Source organism: Lissotriton helveticus, chromosome 5_1 (genome assembly GCF_964261635.1).
Source record: "Lissotriton helveticus chromosome 5_1, aLisHel1.1, whole genome shotgun sequence".
NCBI lineage: Eukaryota > Metazoa > Chordata > Amphibia > Caudata > Salamandridae > Lissotriton > Lissotriton helveticus.
The window spans coordinates 278,461,115-278,476,594 of NC_136065.1; the positions used below are offsets into that span (position 1 = coordinate 278,461,115).

The following is a 15,480-nucleotide window of genomic DNA, read 5'->3' on the forward strand; positions in this document are numbered from 1 at the left end:
CTATATTATTGTTTTTTAGACTCCCCTGACGAAGGGCAATAAAATGCCCGAAATGCATTGGGTTTTGGAATAAACATCTGCTGCTTTGAACCGCCTGTTGTACTGGAGTCGTATTTGCGTAGAAGAGGCCTGGATGGGCGCACGCTTATGCTAGAAACCTTTCAGTTACAAACTGTTGAAATGTGGATAATTCAAAGGAGATGCGATAAAAATTACTTGTGATGGTCAAGATTGAAAAAATGTTTAATTGGACTAACGAAAGATGGTGGAGTTATAATCTATAAATAAACTGTGCAGCTAGGGAGTGGAGGGTTAACCATACCCTCCCCATATGTTTGCTGTATAATAAAAATACAGCAGCCTGATGTATGGCCATAGACATCTTGATCTTCAATGAAAAGAGGCTGTTTTCGATCATTTTGCCAAAGTTAACTTGATAGGTGGATTTTGATGTTCTCTTGGACGGGAACGTTTTATTCTACGTGATTACTTAGAGCATCACACACAGTTTTTGAATTGCAATTATCAAGACAGAGGCCTTTCCTCCTGCAGCTGTGACAAGAAGAATTTGAGAGTCAAGCGGAGGCTTTCCCTCGAAAATGATCTTGAGATCCACTCATGGCCAGACATTTCAAACTCTCATGACAGTCACTCTGCGATATGGAAATAAGCCTGTTAACTTGGCCTTCTCTTTCCTCGCTGCCAAGACCTCAAACACCCTCCCCACCCACCTACGGCAGACCCAAGACCTACTGACATTCAGAAGACTCCTTCTCCACTGTGGCAGCCTAGCCTTTGGCTTTTCTGGTTGAGGGTCTTTTGCTTTTGTACTTTTTTGATAGTTCCTGCACTTATTATACCCCCTAGGACATGTGGCACTTCCTGAGATCTTCCTTTATCAGAAGTTGTCTTTATCATCCCCACAATTCTTGGAGATGGCAGGTCTTCATTTTTACTTGATGTTAAAACCTTTCCTAACATACATGCAATCCTTTCACTGGGCTCAGCTGTCATGCTGGCTCTTCATGTCTTCAGTTTTTTGCTGCCCAGTGTACTTAGCAGATGGGGGGCGAGGGGGGGCAAAGGTTGGGGCAGGATAGCGTATGCCAGAGGGAGGGTTCCTCTTCTGCCTACCTCATCACTGGTGAGTCTTTTATAATATTTCTGAGGGTGGGGAATTTATCTGTGAGCGTTACTTGCTTAAGTTGTTGCTCTTCATTTCTCCCGCCAACAAATATGGCTACCTTGTTTTCCTCTCAATTAGCAATTAATTTCCTTCAGGATTGAGAACAAGAGCAGCTAATTGCAAATACATGAATGTGCATGGGAGATACCTTGAGCTCCAAAGAGGGCCACAAAGTGTCAGGGCTTGATATTTATAAACAATTTGTGTGCCGTTCAAAATATGCCTACATCATGCCTGTCAGCTTAGACATTCTGCGGGGTCTAAGAACTAACCAAACAAGTGTCATTGAGGTGAATAATTTGTACTTTATTACTTGCCTGATTGAAACTGATTTGTGATTTTGAGTCGCTACAGGTTGTGGACAGATCCCAAATCCTGCTCTACAGGCAGTAGGCTGGAGCATAACTATTTCATGCACATTTGGGTCCAGACACCCAGGAGGCAGTTGGCAAGCATGCACCTTCTGTGTGCAAAAAGAGAGCCCCTCTCTGTCCGTCCTCATCAAGGGGCAAATTTCGCCCTTGCACTTTGCCAATACGTGTTTCATCTTAAGATGTATTTGTCACAGCAGACTTCATCAGGGTGCACTTGATCTAGAAGCAATAGCAAAATATAGGTAATAGTTGACAAGTCAGTCTACGATGTCACAAAGTGATATTCATCTAATATGGCCCCCCTGGCTGGACACAGAGGCAATCAGCTTCTTATGAAAGCAGTGTTCGGATTCTACCTTACAGTGTGGTTCTAAGTATAGCCCCTGCAGTGTGGACTCTACAGATTCCCTCTGGCAGTGCGGGCTAGTAGCGTAATGCAAAATGCTATGTGTGGTCGTTATTGCCCTCTCAGTAGTGTGGGCAGTATACAGTGAAAGACAACCATTTCAAATGCAATAGGTCTCGCATTCACACGAGTTTAAGTTAAGAGCATTGTAAATGGCAATGCCTTTTTTTATTTGTGTTTTAAAAACCAAAACATAATTCAAAGGCATTGTCATTTACAATGCCAATAGTTCAAACTCGCATAAATGCAATATCTATTGCATTGCAAATGCTTGTTCTTCTATCTAGGGGCAGTCAATACCACCGGGGACATATGGCATTAAACCCTCAGCATAAGAATGGTGCAACATATGAATCCCAACGTATCAGATATCACTGCACACATAGGAAACTATAATCAAAAATATATTGCTCCAATATGCTATCTCCTTCCTTTTTCTACCCAAGTTGTTGAGGAACACCCTCCAATTTTTTTTTATTCTCAAGAGCATGCTAATAAATATGTACCCTTCAATTACATATAGGATGGACACATAAGATTTAACTTTGGAACAGAAACCAGAAATCAACTTGATAGCTTTTTGCTATGTCTCTCTGTACAGCCCTAACTGACGCAAGGGTCACAAACCTTCTGCACATGGATTCTTTATTAAATTCTTCTTCAGCTTGAAGAGGAAGTAAAGGTACCTCCAATCATCAGGATTTCGTATGCCGCTACTGAGAAAAAAACCTTCCAGCTGGCATTTCCTTTTCCAAAGGGTGGGCAAGTCAACCACATCTTTCCAGTGGCTGGAGACCAGACTACAGCGATGGATCAAGTCCTGGTCTGGAACCTGAGACAGCACCTCCACCAGGACATCTTCAGGGAGATCATTGATGCTGCGCATCCTGGTGACTGATGAAGGCTCTCCAAGGAAGGGGAAGCACGAGGTGTAACAATCTGATAAAGATATAAAATTCAAAAACACATCAGATCCTAGTTTCTCTACAATCAGCTCCTGTTTTCAGACATTTTATTCATTTTAGTGGATTATTATTTAATTGAAGTGACAAAAAGACCCTGTTCACAAACATTTGTGTTCCCCTACGCAAACCTGTCATTACTGCTGTTATTTCTGAAGAATAGACCCCTAACACGTGGGTCTATCTTCAGTAATAACATACTGTCCCCTGGGAATGCTATAGGGTGGCATGCTACTGATGTTATGTTTACCTTACCAATAAACTCTATTTCAGGCTCCAAGAGGTTTTTCCATATTTATATTCCTGATTTATATTTCTCATTGAAAACTGAACTTGCACAAGAGAACAAATGAAATCAACTACCATAAGTCGGAATGAAATCTTTGGAGCAAATCATTTTTTAAATATAAAATGGAGTCACATAGAAGGTTATACCAACCTAGTTACTAGAAACAAAAAGAAAAAGAGGTAGTGGAGCACAGCTAGGGAGAGGAATATGGGTGGGAAGATACAAAAGAAGTCACGGATGAGAATATTTATTTAACTAGATGGTTTGAAAAGTGAATATTATTAAGTCACAGAATGGGTTTTCTTTTTTTAGAAACCTAGCCAACCTTTATTAAAAAAGGTCTGACATCCAGCAACAGAGATAAGATTGTGTGCCTCGGCTTTAAAATAACTTAACTTTGATTGTCAGAATTTAGGTCAGCATTGATTGTTTTACGAATTTACATCAAACTTAACTCTAATTACAGGATATTCTCAAAGTTTCTAAGGTTGCTGTCTCTTAGGCGAAGAAGACTGCAGAGATGAAATCCTATTTTTTTTTTGTTCAAAGAGAACTCGCCTCATGCAAATACAAGAGTCAAATCTAACTGAAGGTTTTCCCAGAGTTACAGTTTCATATAAAAAGATGCACTTTAAGATACCTGTTGGTGTTCATTGAAAAGGAGCTGGAAGAATCTACTGAAAAGGGCGGATTGCCCAGCATGATATTTTAGTTAAAGATGGATCTAATGCTCATAAATAAAGGGTAATCCAGCAGGCTATGTAGTAACATAGATTTTGCACAAATGTATTTAGAGAACAGATCTTTGCAGCACTTAAGAGTACTGTCATAAGAAATAATAAATACAATACAATGCAAAACAATATAAAAGTACAATACGAAAAATGCATGATAAAAAAATCAAAAACTACATTTCATAAGGTGTTTAAAAATATGATTCAAAAGGATGTTTGCCAAGATAATAATTTAGCGGGAGATAGAGACATATAGAGAGAAACAACCTGTTCTTACTCATATTTTATTTATACATACATCAAAAGAACAATGGTAACTTACACTGAAAATAATGAAGTGCATAAAAGATTTTTCACTTAAAACTTCTTCCTCAAATGGGGGCGTGGCTAGCAGCCAAAGAACATGACCGCAACTTAGAGAGGCTCCGAGCTCCCGACAGTGAGCCCAGTCTATCCGCCTAGTTATCCGTGACCCGTTTTGCCCACGAGAGGAAGAGGAGGCGGCGGAAAGTGCTCGGTATCGAGCGACGCCAGTCTGGCTACTGGGCGACGCTCCCTGAGACGGCGGCAGAGTGCGGCGTTTTGAGGCTCAGAACGCAGACGGCAGCCGGGGTCTGGAGTCGGATCGGGGAGGAGCGGAAGTAGCGGTTGGTGTTGCGCTCCCCCCCCCTCCGAGGTACAGTGGGAGGCAGCGCCTGACCACACAGCCCTGCGGCTGAAGGCAGGGTTCGGCGATATCCCCTTTGTGCGGCCATAGTGTGTTCCTCGTGACGGCCGGAACGAGGACAGTCGAGAGTCCCCCGCCGCCATTACTGAAGCACGTGCTGCCGCTCGCAGTGAAGGGGCCAAATATCCACCGAGGATAGTGCTGAGACACAGCAGGCTTCGCTGGTGGGTTACCTCCCACTCACGGACTATATTTAATTTAACTATTGCGAGCTGCCTCGGACGCTGCTGAAGAAGACGCCTGTTCCTGGGGTTGCCTCACCAGTCTAGGCCAATCGGTGAAGGAAGGTTCTGCACCCTGTTTGCCAAGGGGGGCATGAGTCACAGTGGAACATTTGCATTCTAGACCTGTTGTCTGCGCAGCAGCTACCCCACCTACAATCAAGACGTGTGCACTGATTATATCCTGCGGAGTGGTGGGGAATGGCGAGGGACCGGGCCCCTCTGCTCTCATTGCCAGCCAAAAACGGTGTTGGATCTAGCCCTGATCTCTTGACTGGGTGAGAGTATTCTGCTTAATTCAGAGACTCTGTCCCTCACCACCCCTTGTTGTAAATATTTTTGTCCACCGTAAGCGTGGAAGGGTATACTCAGACATGAGTCCCTTGCTCATTGCACCATCAGGATTCAAGCAAGCCGGGCCGAAGACGGCTGTAATGCCAGAAACCGGTCCCCGGAAGCTTGTTTCCTTCCCAGTGTAAGAATTGGCTTTTGTAGTCTGGTCTGCCCTGTTCCCATGATGCACTGGGCCAGGGACAGACTAATTTGCATACAGCCAGGTTCTGAAACTGGGATGGTGCAATGAGCTAAAAAACGGTGTTGGATCTAGCCCTGATCTCTTGACTGGGTGAGAGTATTCTGCTTAATTCAGAGACTCTGTCCCTCACCACCCCTTGTTGTAAATATTTTTGTCCACCCTAAGCGTGGAAGGGTATACTCAGACATGAGTCCCTTGCTCATTGCACCATCAGGATTCAAGCAAGCCGGGCCGAAGACGGCTGTAATGCCAGAAACCGGTCCCCGGAAGCTTGTTTCCTTCCCAGTGTAAGAATTGGCTTTTGTAGTCTGGTCTGCCCTGTTCCCATGATGCACTGGGCCAGGGACAGACTAATTTGCATACAGCCAGGTTCTGAAACTGGGATGGTGCAATGAGCTAAAAAACGGTGTTGGATCTAGCCCTGATCTCTTGACTGGGTGAGAGTATTCTGCTTAATTCAGAGACTCTGTCCCTCACCACCCCTTGTTGTAAATATTTTTGTCCACCCTAAGCGTGGAAGGGTATACTCAGACATGAGTCCCTTGCTCATTGCACCATCAGGATTCAAGCAAGCCGGGCCGAAGACGGCTGTAATGCCAGAAACCGGTCCCCGGAAGCTTGTTTCCTTCCCAGTGTAAGAATTGGCTTTTGTAGTCTGGTCTGCCCTGTTCCCATGATGCACTGGGCCAGGGACAGACTAATTTGCATACAGCCAGGTTCTGAAACTGGGATGGTGCAATGAGCTAAAAAACGGTGTTGGATCTAGCCCTGATCTCTTGACTGGGTGAGAGTATTCTGCTTAATTCAGAGACTCTGTCCCTCACCACCCCTTGTTGTAAATATTTTTGTCCACCCTAAGCGTGGAAGGGTATACTCAGACATGAGTCCCTTGCTCATTGCACCATCAGGATTCAAGCAAGCCGGGCCGAAGACGGCTGTAATGCCAGAAACCGGTCCCCGGAAGCTTGTTTCCTTCCCAGTGTAAGAATTGGCTTTTGTAGTCTGGTCTGCCCTGTTCCCATGATGCACTGGGCCAGGGACAGACTAATTTGCATACAGCCAGGTTCTGAAACTGGGATGGTGCAATGAGCTAAAAAACGGTGTTGGATCTAGCCCTGATCTCTTGACTGGGTGAGAGTATTCTGCTTAATTCAGAGACTCTGTCCCTCACCACCCCTTGTTGTAAATATTTTTGTCCACCCTAAGCGTGGAAGGGTATACTCAGACATGAGTCCCTTGCTCATTGCACCATCAGGATTCAAGCAAGCCGGGCCGAAGACGGCTGTAATGCCAGAAACCGGTCCCCGGAAGCTTGTTTCCTTCCCAGTGTAAGAATTGGCTTTTGTAGTCTGGTCTGCCCTGTTCCCATGATGCACTGGGCCAGGGACAGACTAATTTGCATACAGCCAGGTTCTGAAACTGGGATGGTGCAATGAGCTAAAAAACGGTGTTGGATCTAGCCCTGATCTCTTGACTGGGTGAGAGTATTCTGCTTAATTCAGAGACTCTGTCCCTCACCACCCCTTGTTGTAAATATTTTTGTCCACCCTAAGCGTGGAAGGGTATACTCAGACATGAGTCCCTTGCTCATTGCACCATCAGGATTCAAGCAAGCCGGGCCGAAGACGGCTGTAATGCCAGAAACCGGTCCCCGGAAGCTTGTTTCCTTCCCAGTGTAAGAATTGGCTTTTGTAGTCTGGTCTGCCCTGGTCCCATGATGCACTGGGCCAGGGACAGACTAATTTGCATACAGCCAGGTTCTGAAACTGGGATGGTGCAATGAGCTAAAAAACGGTGTTGGATCTAGCCCTGATCTCTTGACTGGGTGAGAGTATTCTGCTTAATTCAGAGACTCTGTCCCTCACCACCCCTTGTTGTAAATATATCTCATTGCCAGCCAGCATAGGCACGCATTTGGTGACACGCCGTTTCATAACGTTTTTGAGCAGCCCTGAGGACTTGGGGAATGGGTTACCCGACAGGCTGTGGCGGCATAGTGTTCTGTCCAGCAGGCGGTGACGACGATCGACGGCCTTGATCCACACGGGTCCATCACCTCTACAGCCGCCATGAGCAACAGGAGCACGAAGGAGATTAATCAGGCGAAGCTGGACAAATTCGCATTTACAAAATCGCAGGGGGGCGCGCAAGACAAAGATGTTCCTTTGTCTGCTGGGGCAAATAGTTGAGTCACGCAAGAGGTGACCCTACAAGACATCATGACCACCCTGAATAAGGTAGACTCACGCATTGGGACTCTCGCAGTTGATCTTGCCCTGATCCACGCAGATTTTAATAAAATGTCCACCAAGGTGTCGGAGGTCGAGACTACGACGGCGGCTCTGTCATCTGACACCTCCACCCTTAAAAAACAGGTCCAGCAACTGGAGGCGGACAACAAGCTTCTGGCGGCCCGACTCGAGGATCAGGAGGGGCGATCGAGGCGGAACAACATCCGCCTTTATTGGCGTGCCGGAGACGGCAGGGGGACCTGCCCTAGATCTCTTTGTGGAGGACTTAATTACGACTCACCTCCAGCCGCGAGGTCTGTCCAACTTCTTGTCGGTTGAGCGGGCACATCGGGTCCCGGGTGGCAGACCGAAGCCGGGGGCTCTCCCGCAGTCCATCTTGGCCCGCATATTTAATTTCAGAGACAGAGATGCAATCCCCGAAAAGCCCCTCCGATCCAGATAGACAATGCCACTATCACGATTTTTCCAGAGTACACTGCAGCAGTCACGAAACAGCGCAGAGGCTTTCTCGACGTTAAGAAGGCCCTCTGGGAATGTGAAATAAAGTACTCCATGCTGTTTCCGGCCAAATTGGGAGTGGAAGCCGAGGGTAAGGCGTGGTTCTTCTCTACGCCTTAAGAAGTACAGGACTGGCTGGATGGCTGGCGAAAGGCCACACAACTGGGCCGCACAGGACACCGCGACGCACGGCGCAACGACCAACAGGCGGACATGGAACAAGAGTGAGCGCAAGTCTTCGATAGGGTGCAAGGTGTTGGGTGATGGAAGGATCTGGAGTACCGTGAAAACGTTGTTGCTTCACTTCCTCAGGACACTTTAATTTCTGGTATCTTTGAACTGTTTACTGCAAAGATGTAAAAGTGCGGACACTTTAAACTGCCCCTGATCAGGTACTTTTGGATATACCATGTGGGTGTTGCCTGCCATGATGATACTAAGGGGCACTTTTGACGGTTGTCTTCCTTTGCGTATATTGGACGAAACTCGAGAGGGACAAGGGGCCTATGCAGTTTTCTGGGTGGGGGGCTCTGGAGGGACGGAGATCATTTTCTCTTACCCCCTTTGTAGAAGAACTGGGAAAGGGTATTAAGCATTCTGCTTTGTTGGGGTGGCGGGTAGTTGTAAATCCGTCGAGCAGGGAGGCAGGGAGGGGGGGTGGGAGGGGAGGGGTGGTTATTGAGAGTTGTTTTATGGTTCGCTGTTTTTATGCATAGGGCAATGAGCATCGAAATGTATACCTGTTACAGTTTTTTGGGCATACTGCATTGGGGATTGTTTGACACACTACACTACTTATGGCATTAGGGACAATGTCAACACACTCTGGGGTTGGTACTGGTGACCCCTCGACGTCCCAGGTGACTCCCTTGTCTGGGCGATAAGATAAAAAGGGGCTTGGTGTTGCAGTATTTGAGGCGAAATGCACCCGCGGTGGCCCTGTTGCAGGAGACACACCTGGTGGGTTCGGCATGTAGGGCCATGGATCGCTGGGGATACAAAATGGTTGTACATTCCGAGTTTTCGTCAGGCTCTAGGAGTGTGGGCATTTTAGTGCGTAAACAATTCCCACTGATTGTACAACACACCCGGACAGATGACCAGGGACGGTTTGCAACCATATCATGTAAGTGGGAAGGGAGGCGCTTTAATATTGTATCTTTGTACATTCCCCCGCCCTCCAGGCTGTGGCCTTCCCAGCGCTTAGCACATTTATACTGAGTCTACCGGAGGGAGAGCTGCTTCGGGGGGAGATTCTAATACTGTGTTAGACGGCACTAGGGACCGTTACCTCCCCCCTCCCCCCCCCCCCAAGACAGATGTAGCAGGCAGTTCCCGTATGAAAGGATTTATTGACGCCCTGGGTCTCACGGACGCATGGAGGTATAGACATCCCACCACACGGCACTACACTTTCCAATCTGGGGTACAGAACAGCCTGTCCCGTATAGACTACTTCCTGCTTTCCGCGGACTGCCTGCCCCATTTGACAGACACTGAGATTCATACCCTTGGCATTACGGACCACTCGCCAGTCTCTCTGACCTACACGATACACGCTAAGGCGCGAAAGCGAATTTCCCCCATGTATCCGGGTTATTTACAAGTCCCCATTATACGTAAAGATATTGTTAGTTACAAAGCATTACTTCCAAGAAAATGTGTCCTCGGTGCAATCCCCTAGGATTTTGTGGGAAGCATACAAAACTGTGGTGAGGGGGCAGCCTATTGTCTTCATAGCAGGCCATAGACGTGCAGCGCGGGACGAGTTAGATGCCTTGGAAACTGACCTGGCCGATGTTACTGCTCACCATGCTGAGAATCCCTCTCCAGCGACAGCACAAGCCTTACGCCTTAAACAATGCGAACTTAGGGAACACCAACGTCAACAGGTTAGGATGCAGCTGCAGGCTACCCGGCACACGGTATACGAAGTGGGGGATAAGGCGGGCAAGCTGTTAGCATGGCTGGACAGGAAGGAAAGAGCACAGAGAACGATAGCGCAGCTGCGTACTCCGTCTGGGGATATAGTGTCCACTCCGCAGGACATGGTGGATACACTGGCCGGGTATTTTGAGCAGGTATACACTTCGGGCTCACACATGACGACAGAAGAGGCTCAGACCTACATCAAAGATATCAAAATGCTTGCCCGGTCAGCGGAGGCGGCACGCTCGCTGGAAGCCAACCTCACAGTTGAGGAACTGCAAACTGCCATCCACTCCCTGCTGTCTGGGAAGGCGGTGGGGCCCAATGGAATACCCATTGAACTTTATAAACGAACATCTAATCTAACTGCCCCACATCTCTTAAAATGTTTTCAGACAGTCTGAAAGCTGGGGAGCTACCACGCGATCAACGAATGGCTACCATAGTAACGGTCCGGAAACCTGGTAAACCCCCGGACGATTGACCAGGGTAGTGCGCCACCATGCCACAAAAAACTAACCTGCTCCTCGTTGGGAACCCGGTGTCCCACCTACCCTTCTCCGCTGCTCCCAGGAAGGTACTGCTGCCTCGCTGAACGTAGCTTTAAGTATCCTTCATTGCGGGCACTGAGTCGCGGGCAGGACGGTAGCGGGGGTGTGGCCTCACAATCTGGTCATGCGAGAAGTGCTCACGTGACCAGTAAACAACGCAGCCATCTTAGAGTGGAGTTTAAGTCAAGGCAACTGCCTCTGTTTGGATAAACGTCAGGAATTTATTAAACCTACACTGTGTAAACAATGAAACTAAAAATATTTAAAACTTGTTTCTTTTTTTCAATTGAACAGGGATATGGTGGAGCTGTAATACCGGGCATGTTGACAATTGGGATGTCAGGTAGTCAAACAGTTAATGTAGCAATCAGTGATTCTCGCCGCAAGGGGAACTCATGCAGCATACATTATCGCAGTGGGTCAGTTTATATAATCAAAAAGATTCACCAAGTGTGCTAAAAGGTACGTGGACTAGATTGGTAGTAAGTAGAATAACATGCGGTTTCAAAAACCAGTCTGTTTTTGTGGTGAGTCAATCGTAACAAATTGGTATGCGCTATTGACCTGTCTGTAACGGGGTGCTTGTCCTAGTGTAGGATAACACATATGGGGTACCCCAGGGAATTTAATCGTTGAGGCCACAGATCGCTGTGACGATATGTTAAGCACTATTTACCTTTCTGTGATGGGGGGCTGATCCCAGGGTAGGTTTCAAGTTTGGATAATCAAATGAGAGAGCAAGAGTTTTTAGGGGCGCGTCCTGTCCCCAAATGTAATATGTAGAATCAATGTGGACTGGCCCACTGTGTGTTGGAATATACTCTGATATTCTTGGTCACTTGTAATGGTGGCCTTAGACTGGATCCAATAGTTCTTGTTAATAAACCCCTCACACACCAACCTGGTTGGTGTCATGCTTCATCATCGGGGTCCAACCAGGCAGCTGGACACCGAAGGACCCGCAACAGGTATCCCCGCAGAGGACACTCACCGACCAAATCCGAAACGGTAGTGCCTCTCCCCCGCGCCCTGAATTACTGGAACAAAATGCTATAGCGATGATTTTCTTTGCTATCGGCAAGTATCTGTGAGTATATAGACACTGACCTTTTATCTTTCACTTTTTTCCACACACCTTAGCGCGTGTGTAGGATAATATCACCCGTGGCACCACATTTTGCCACTCACTCCACCTTTCTCATGGGCCTGAAGAAAGTCCCGCTTACTTTTTCCAGAAGGGACTGAAACATGTAGACCGCAACACCTAAGTCAACTCATAGTAATAATTTCTCTATTTGTAGTTGCATCACACATTTTTTATCAATACCCTGGGCCGCCAAGAATAAAACATTAGGTAAGGATTCCCAGAGGTATCTTTTAAACTCACCTTCATCCACATCACACTGTTGCACGACACCCGCTCCGCTGTAGTCAGGCGTTCAAGCACAACCAGGCGGCACTCGGCTGCCTGGTTGGACCCCGATGATGACGCATGACACCAACCAGGTTGGTGTGTGAGGGGTTTATTAACAAGACCTATTGGGTCCAGTCTAAGGCCACCATTACAAGTGACCAAGAATATCAGAGTATATTCCAACACACAGTGGGCCAGTCCACATTGATTCTACATAGGTTTCAAGTTCTACAAAAACCCTACTGGCACCAAGAGTCTATTACTTTACAGTAGCTAGCACCCTAAAACTTTGAGGGACAACCTGCCATTCAGCCAATTTCTTCGCATCAGGAGAAATTGTAGTTCGCCACAGCGGCCAGTGTTCTTGTATGGCACATATATATATGCACTATATCACAAGTTTCACTGTTGAAATTCCAGCATGTGTCAGAGTTTTGCCCTTCAATTTAAAAGACAATGTAGGGTTCAGAAAGCTTGATGCAACTCTGAGGGCCTAATTACAATGCTGGTCAGACAGCCTCTCACCGCTGGTTGGAGGCTTTTCAACCGACATTGTTTAAACTCCAACCGCCGTATTACAATGACGGCGCTCAGAGTTTAAACCGGCCGGGGAATCAAACTCGGGTCCGACAGGCTTAAGCCAGTCACAGAGGCCTCATAATCCCTTAAGAGCGGCGTTTCCGCTGTCGGGATTATGATGGCACTTTAACACAGCTGTTCCATGTCGGCCTTTCAAACATGGAAGTGCTGTCGGAAAGTGTCTTTGTGGGCCCCTAACAGGCCCCTTTGGCCCACCGCATGTGGCACTGGGGGACACCTTTGGTGCCCCCTACACATCCCAGCACTGTGTGGCAGGCACCGTGATGTCACACTTTTCAATAGTTTGGTCTGCCCTGTTCCCATGATGCACTGGGCCAGGGACAGACTAATTTGCATATAGCCAGGTTCTGAGCTGGGATGGGGCAGTGAGATAAAGAACGGTGATGGATCAAGCCCTGATCTTTGGACTGGGTAAGAGTGGTCTGCTTAATTCAGACACTCTGTTCATCACCACCCCCTTTTCTGTATCGTTTTTGGCCACTATAGGTGTGGCAGGGTATACTCAGACATGAGTCCCTTTCTCACTGCTCCATCAGGATTCAAGCAAGCCGGGCCGAAGAGGCTGAAATGCCAGAAACCGGTCCCCGGTAGCTTGTCTCCTTTCTGGTGAAGAATTGGCTTGGTAGTTTGGTCTGCCCTGTTCCCATGATGCACTGGGCCAGGGACAGACTAATTTGCATATAGCCAGGTTCTGAGCTGGGATGGGGCAGTGAGATAAAGAACGGTGATGGATCAAGCCCTGATCTTTGGACTGGGTAAGAGTGGTCTGCTTAATTCAGACACTCTGTTCATCATCACCACCCCCTTTTCTGTATCGTTTTTGGCCACTATAGGTGTGGCAGGTTTACTCAGACATGAGTCCCTTTCTCACTGCTCCATCAGGATTCAAGCAAGCCGGGCCGAAGAGGCTGAAATGCCAGAAACCGGTCCCCGGTAGCTTGTCTCCTTTCTGGTGAAGAATTGGCTTGGTAGTTTGGTCTGCCCTGTTCCCATGATGCACTGGGCCAGTGACAGACTAATTTGCATATAGCCAGGTTCTGAGCTGGGATGGGGCAGTGAGATAAAGAACGGTGATGGATCAAGCCCTGATCTTTGGACTGGGTAAGAGTGGTCTGCTTAATTCAGACACTCTGTTCATCACCACCCCCTTTTCTGTATCATCAACACTTTTCAATAGGAGCTTGTGCTGTGGGCTGTTTCGGCTGTTTTTTCATTGACAAATTGAAGTTTGTGACCATACAATGGATCCTAATCGCAGTGTCAGAACCGTCAACCTGAAGTTGGTCTGTTCCCCATCCACAACGATGTCGGTCGGAGGCAACTCCGACCAACATCGTAATCAGGGACTGAGTATTTAGTCATCAGAATCTTGGCCAGTCAGAGAGTACATTTCCTCCTTGTGTGTCAAGAGACAATCCTTTAACCATGTTTTCTGTGTTTTTGAAAACAGTTTGTGGCTGTAGGGCATAAAGTGTTCCATATTTACATCAAAAAGTAGTTTGCTTTTTAGCAAACTCTGGTACATTGATGCCACCCACATTTGTAGGGAACCACTGTTTTGTTTTTATTTAGAGAGATCTGTGTTTTCCCCCTTCCAAAGGCCAGGATTTAGGAGCATCGATTAGATCAGAAACCATCGTTTCATGATAAGCATTTGGGGGATCAGGTTTCAAATAGACAAAATATAAGTGAAGAAATGAAAATCTTCATTCTCAGGGAATACTTACTAATAAAAAAGAACTTGGCACAGAAGCTGAAAATATGAAAAGACATCTTTATTAAATTTTAATAAGTGAGGCTACGTCACCCAGCTGCCTTAGCAACTGAAAGAGGCAGTCTGAGGAATACAGAGGACAGAGGCCTTTTATATGTTTTAGGGTTACATTACTCAGCACAAAAGTAAGGGGCAGTCCTAGCTTTTGCAAGCATGCAAAAAACCCAACATTCCTTCTTACACAAGCTGAACAAACCCATAATAAAAGACCACAACCCATATCGTAGACAGGTCATAAAAAGAAGGAACAGAAACAGATGAGAAGCAAGATAGAAGGGTGTGTGCATGTACCATAAACTCAGCAATGTCCTGCTCTTTCATCTCTATCTTGATCAGCTAAAGGGCAAAAACTGGTTTGGCAAGGTCAGCTTCAGGCAACAGGGTCAGTTCACTCAGGTCATCTAAGAGTCAGCTAAAGTCATCGGCCTATGTGAGGGCAACTACAAAATGGCTTCCATGCACAAAATGGAACCCAAGGATTCAGAACGAAATCTTCAAATACACAGTGAATCCATCGGTGTAACATGACGAAAACACTCATACTTGCTGAGCTCACTGTTTACGGTTCGCTGTTACCAAAATCGTAACAGAACCACAACCTTTATGACCCAGGTTCAGAATTTACGGAACCTCATAAGGTTCTTTCTTAAATATGTTCCACCGATTCTGAAAAGAAGGCATTAAATTCTACACTCACATATTTTAGGAAACCCCTTCGCTAGGACAGAAGAGCCAAGGGTCTCAGACAAAATAAATTAGTGGTCTGTGTAATATTCTACTTAAGGCTGGCTGGCTTTTGCCTTACTCTGGAATGCTTGATGTCAAAGCTGGAATATTGGTAAATGAAGGGAAGAGTTAGGCTGGGTGGGAGAGAGGAGAGACAGCTGTGTGCCCTTTGTGGCAGCTCTGTACAACCTAGTCATACTAAACAGATTAGTTACAGAGGATTTGTCTACATGTCTACTTAAAGAACACAGCAAACACAAGCAGATGATGGACAGATTACTGAAACATTTCAGACAATCACC

At 46.7% G+C, this 15,480-nt stretch overlaps 1 protein-coding gene across 1 annotated transcript in view; it reads right to left on the reverse strand.

The window, feature by feature from the left end:
* LOC144752444 (uncharacterized) overlaps nucleotides 1-15,480 on the reverse strand; it is a 351,451-nt gene that overhangs the window by 301,836 nt on the left and 34,135 nt on the right. Inside the window, exon 3 of the mRNA XM_078640371.1 lies at nucleotides 2,594-2,905. Within this exon, the coding sequence (XP_078496497.1) occupies nucleotides 2,594-2,852 (259 nt within the window). The 5' untranslated portion in view covers nucleotides 2,853-2,905. The remainder of the gene's footprint in view (nucleotides 1-2,593; nucleotides 2,906-15,480) is intronic.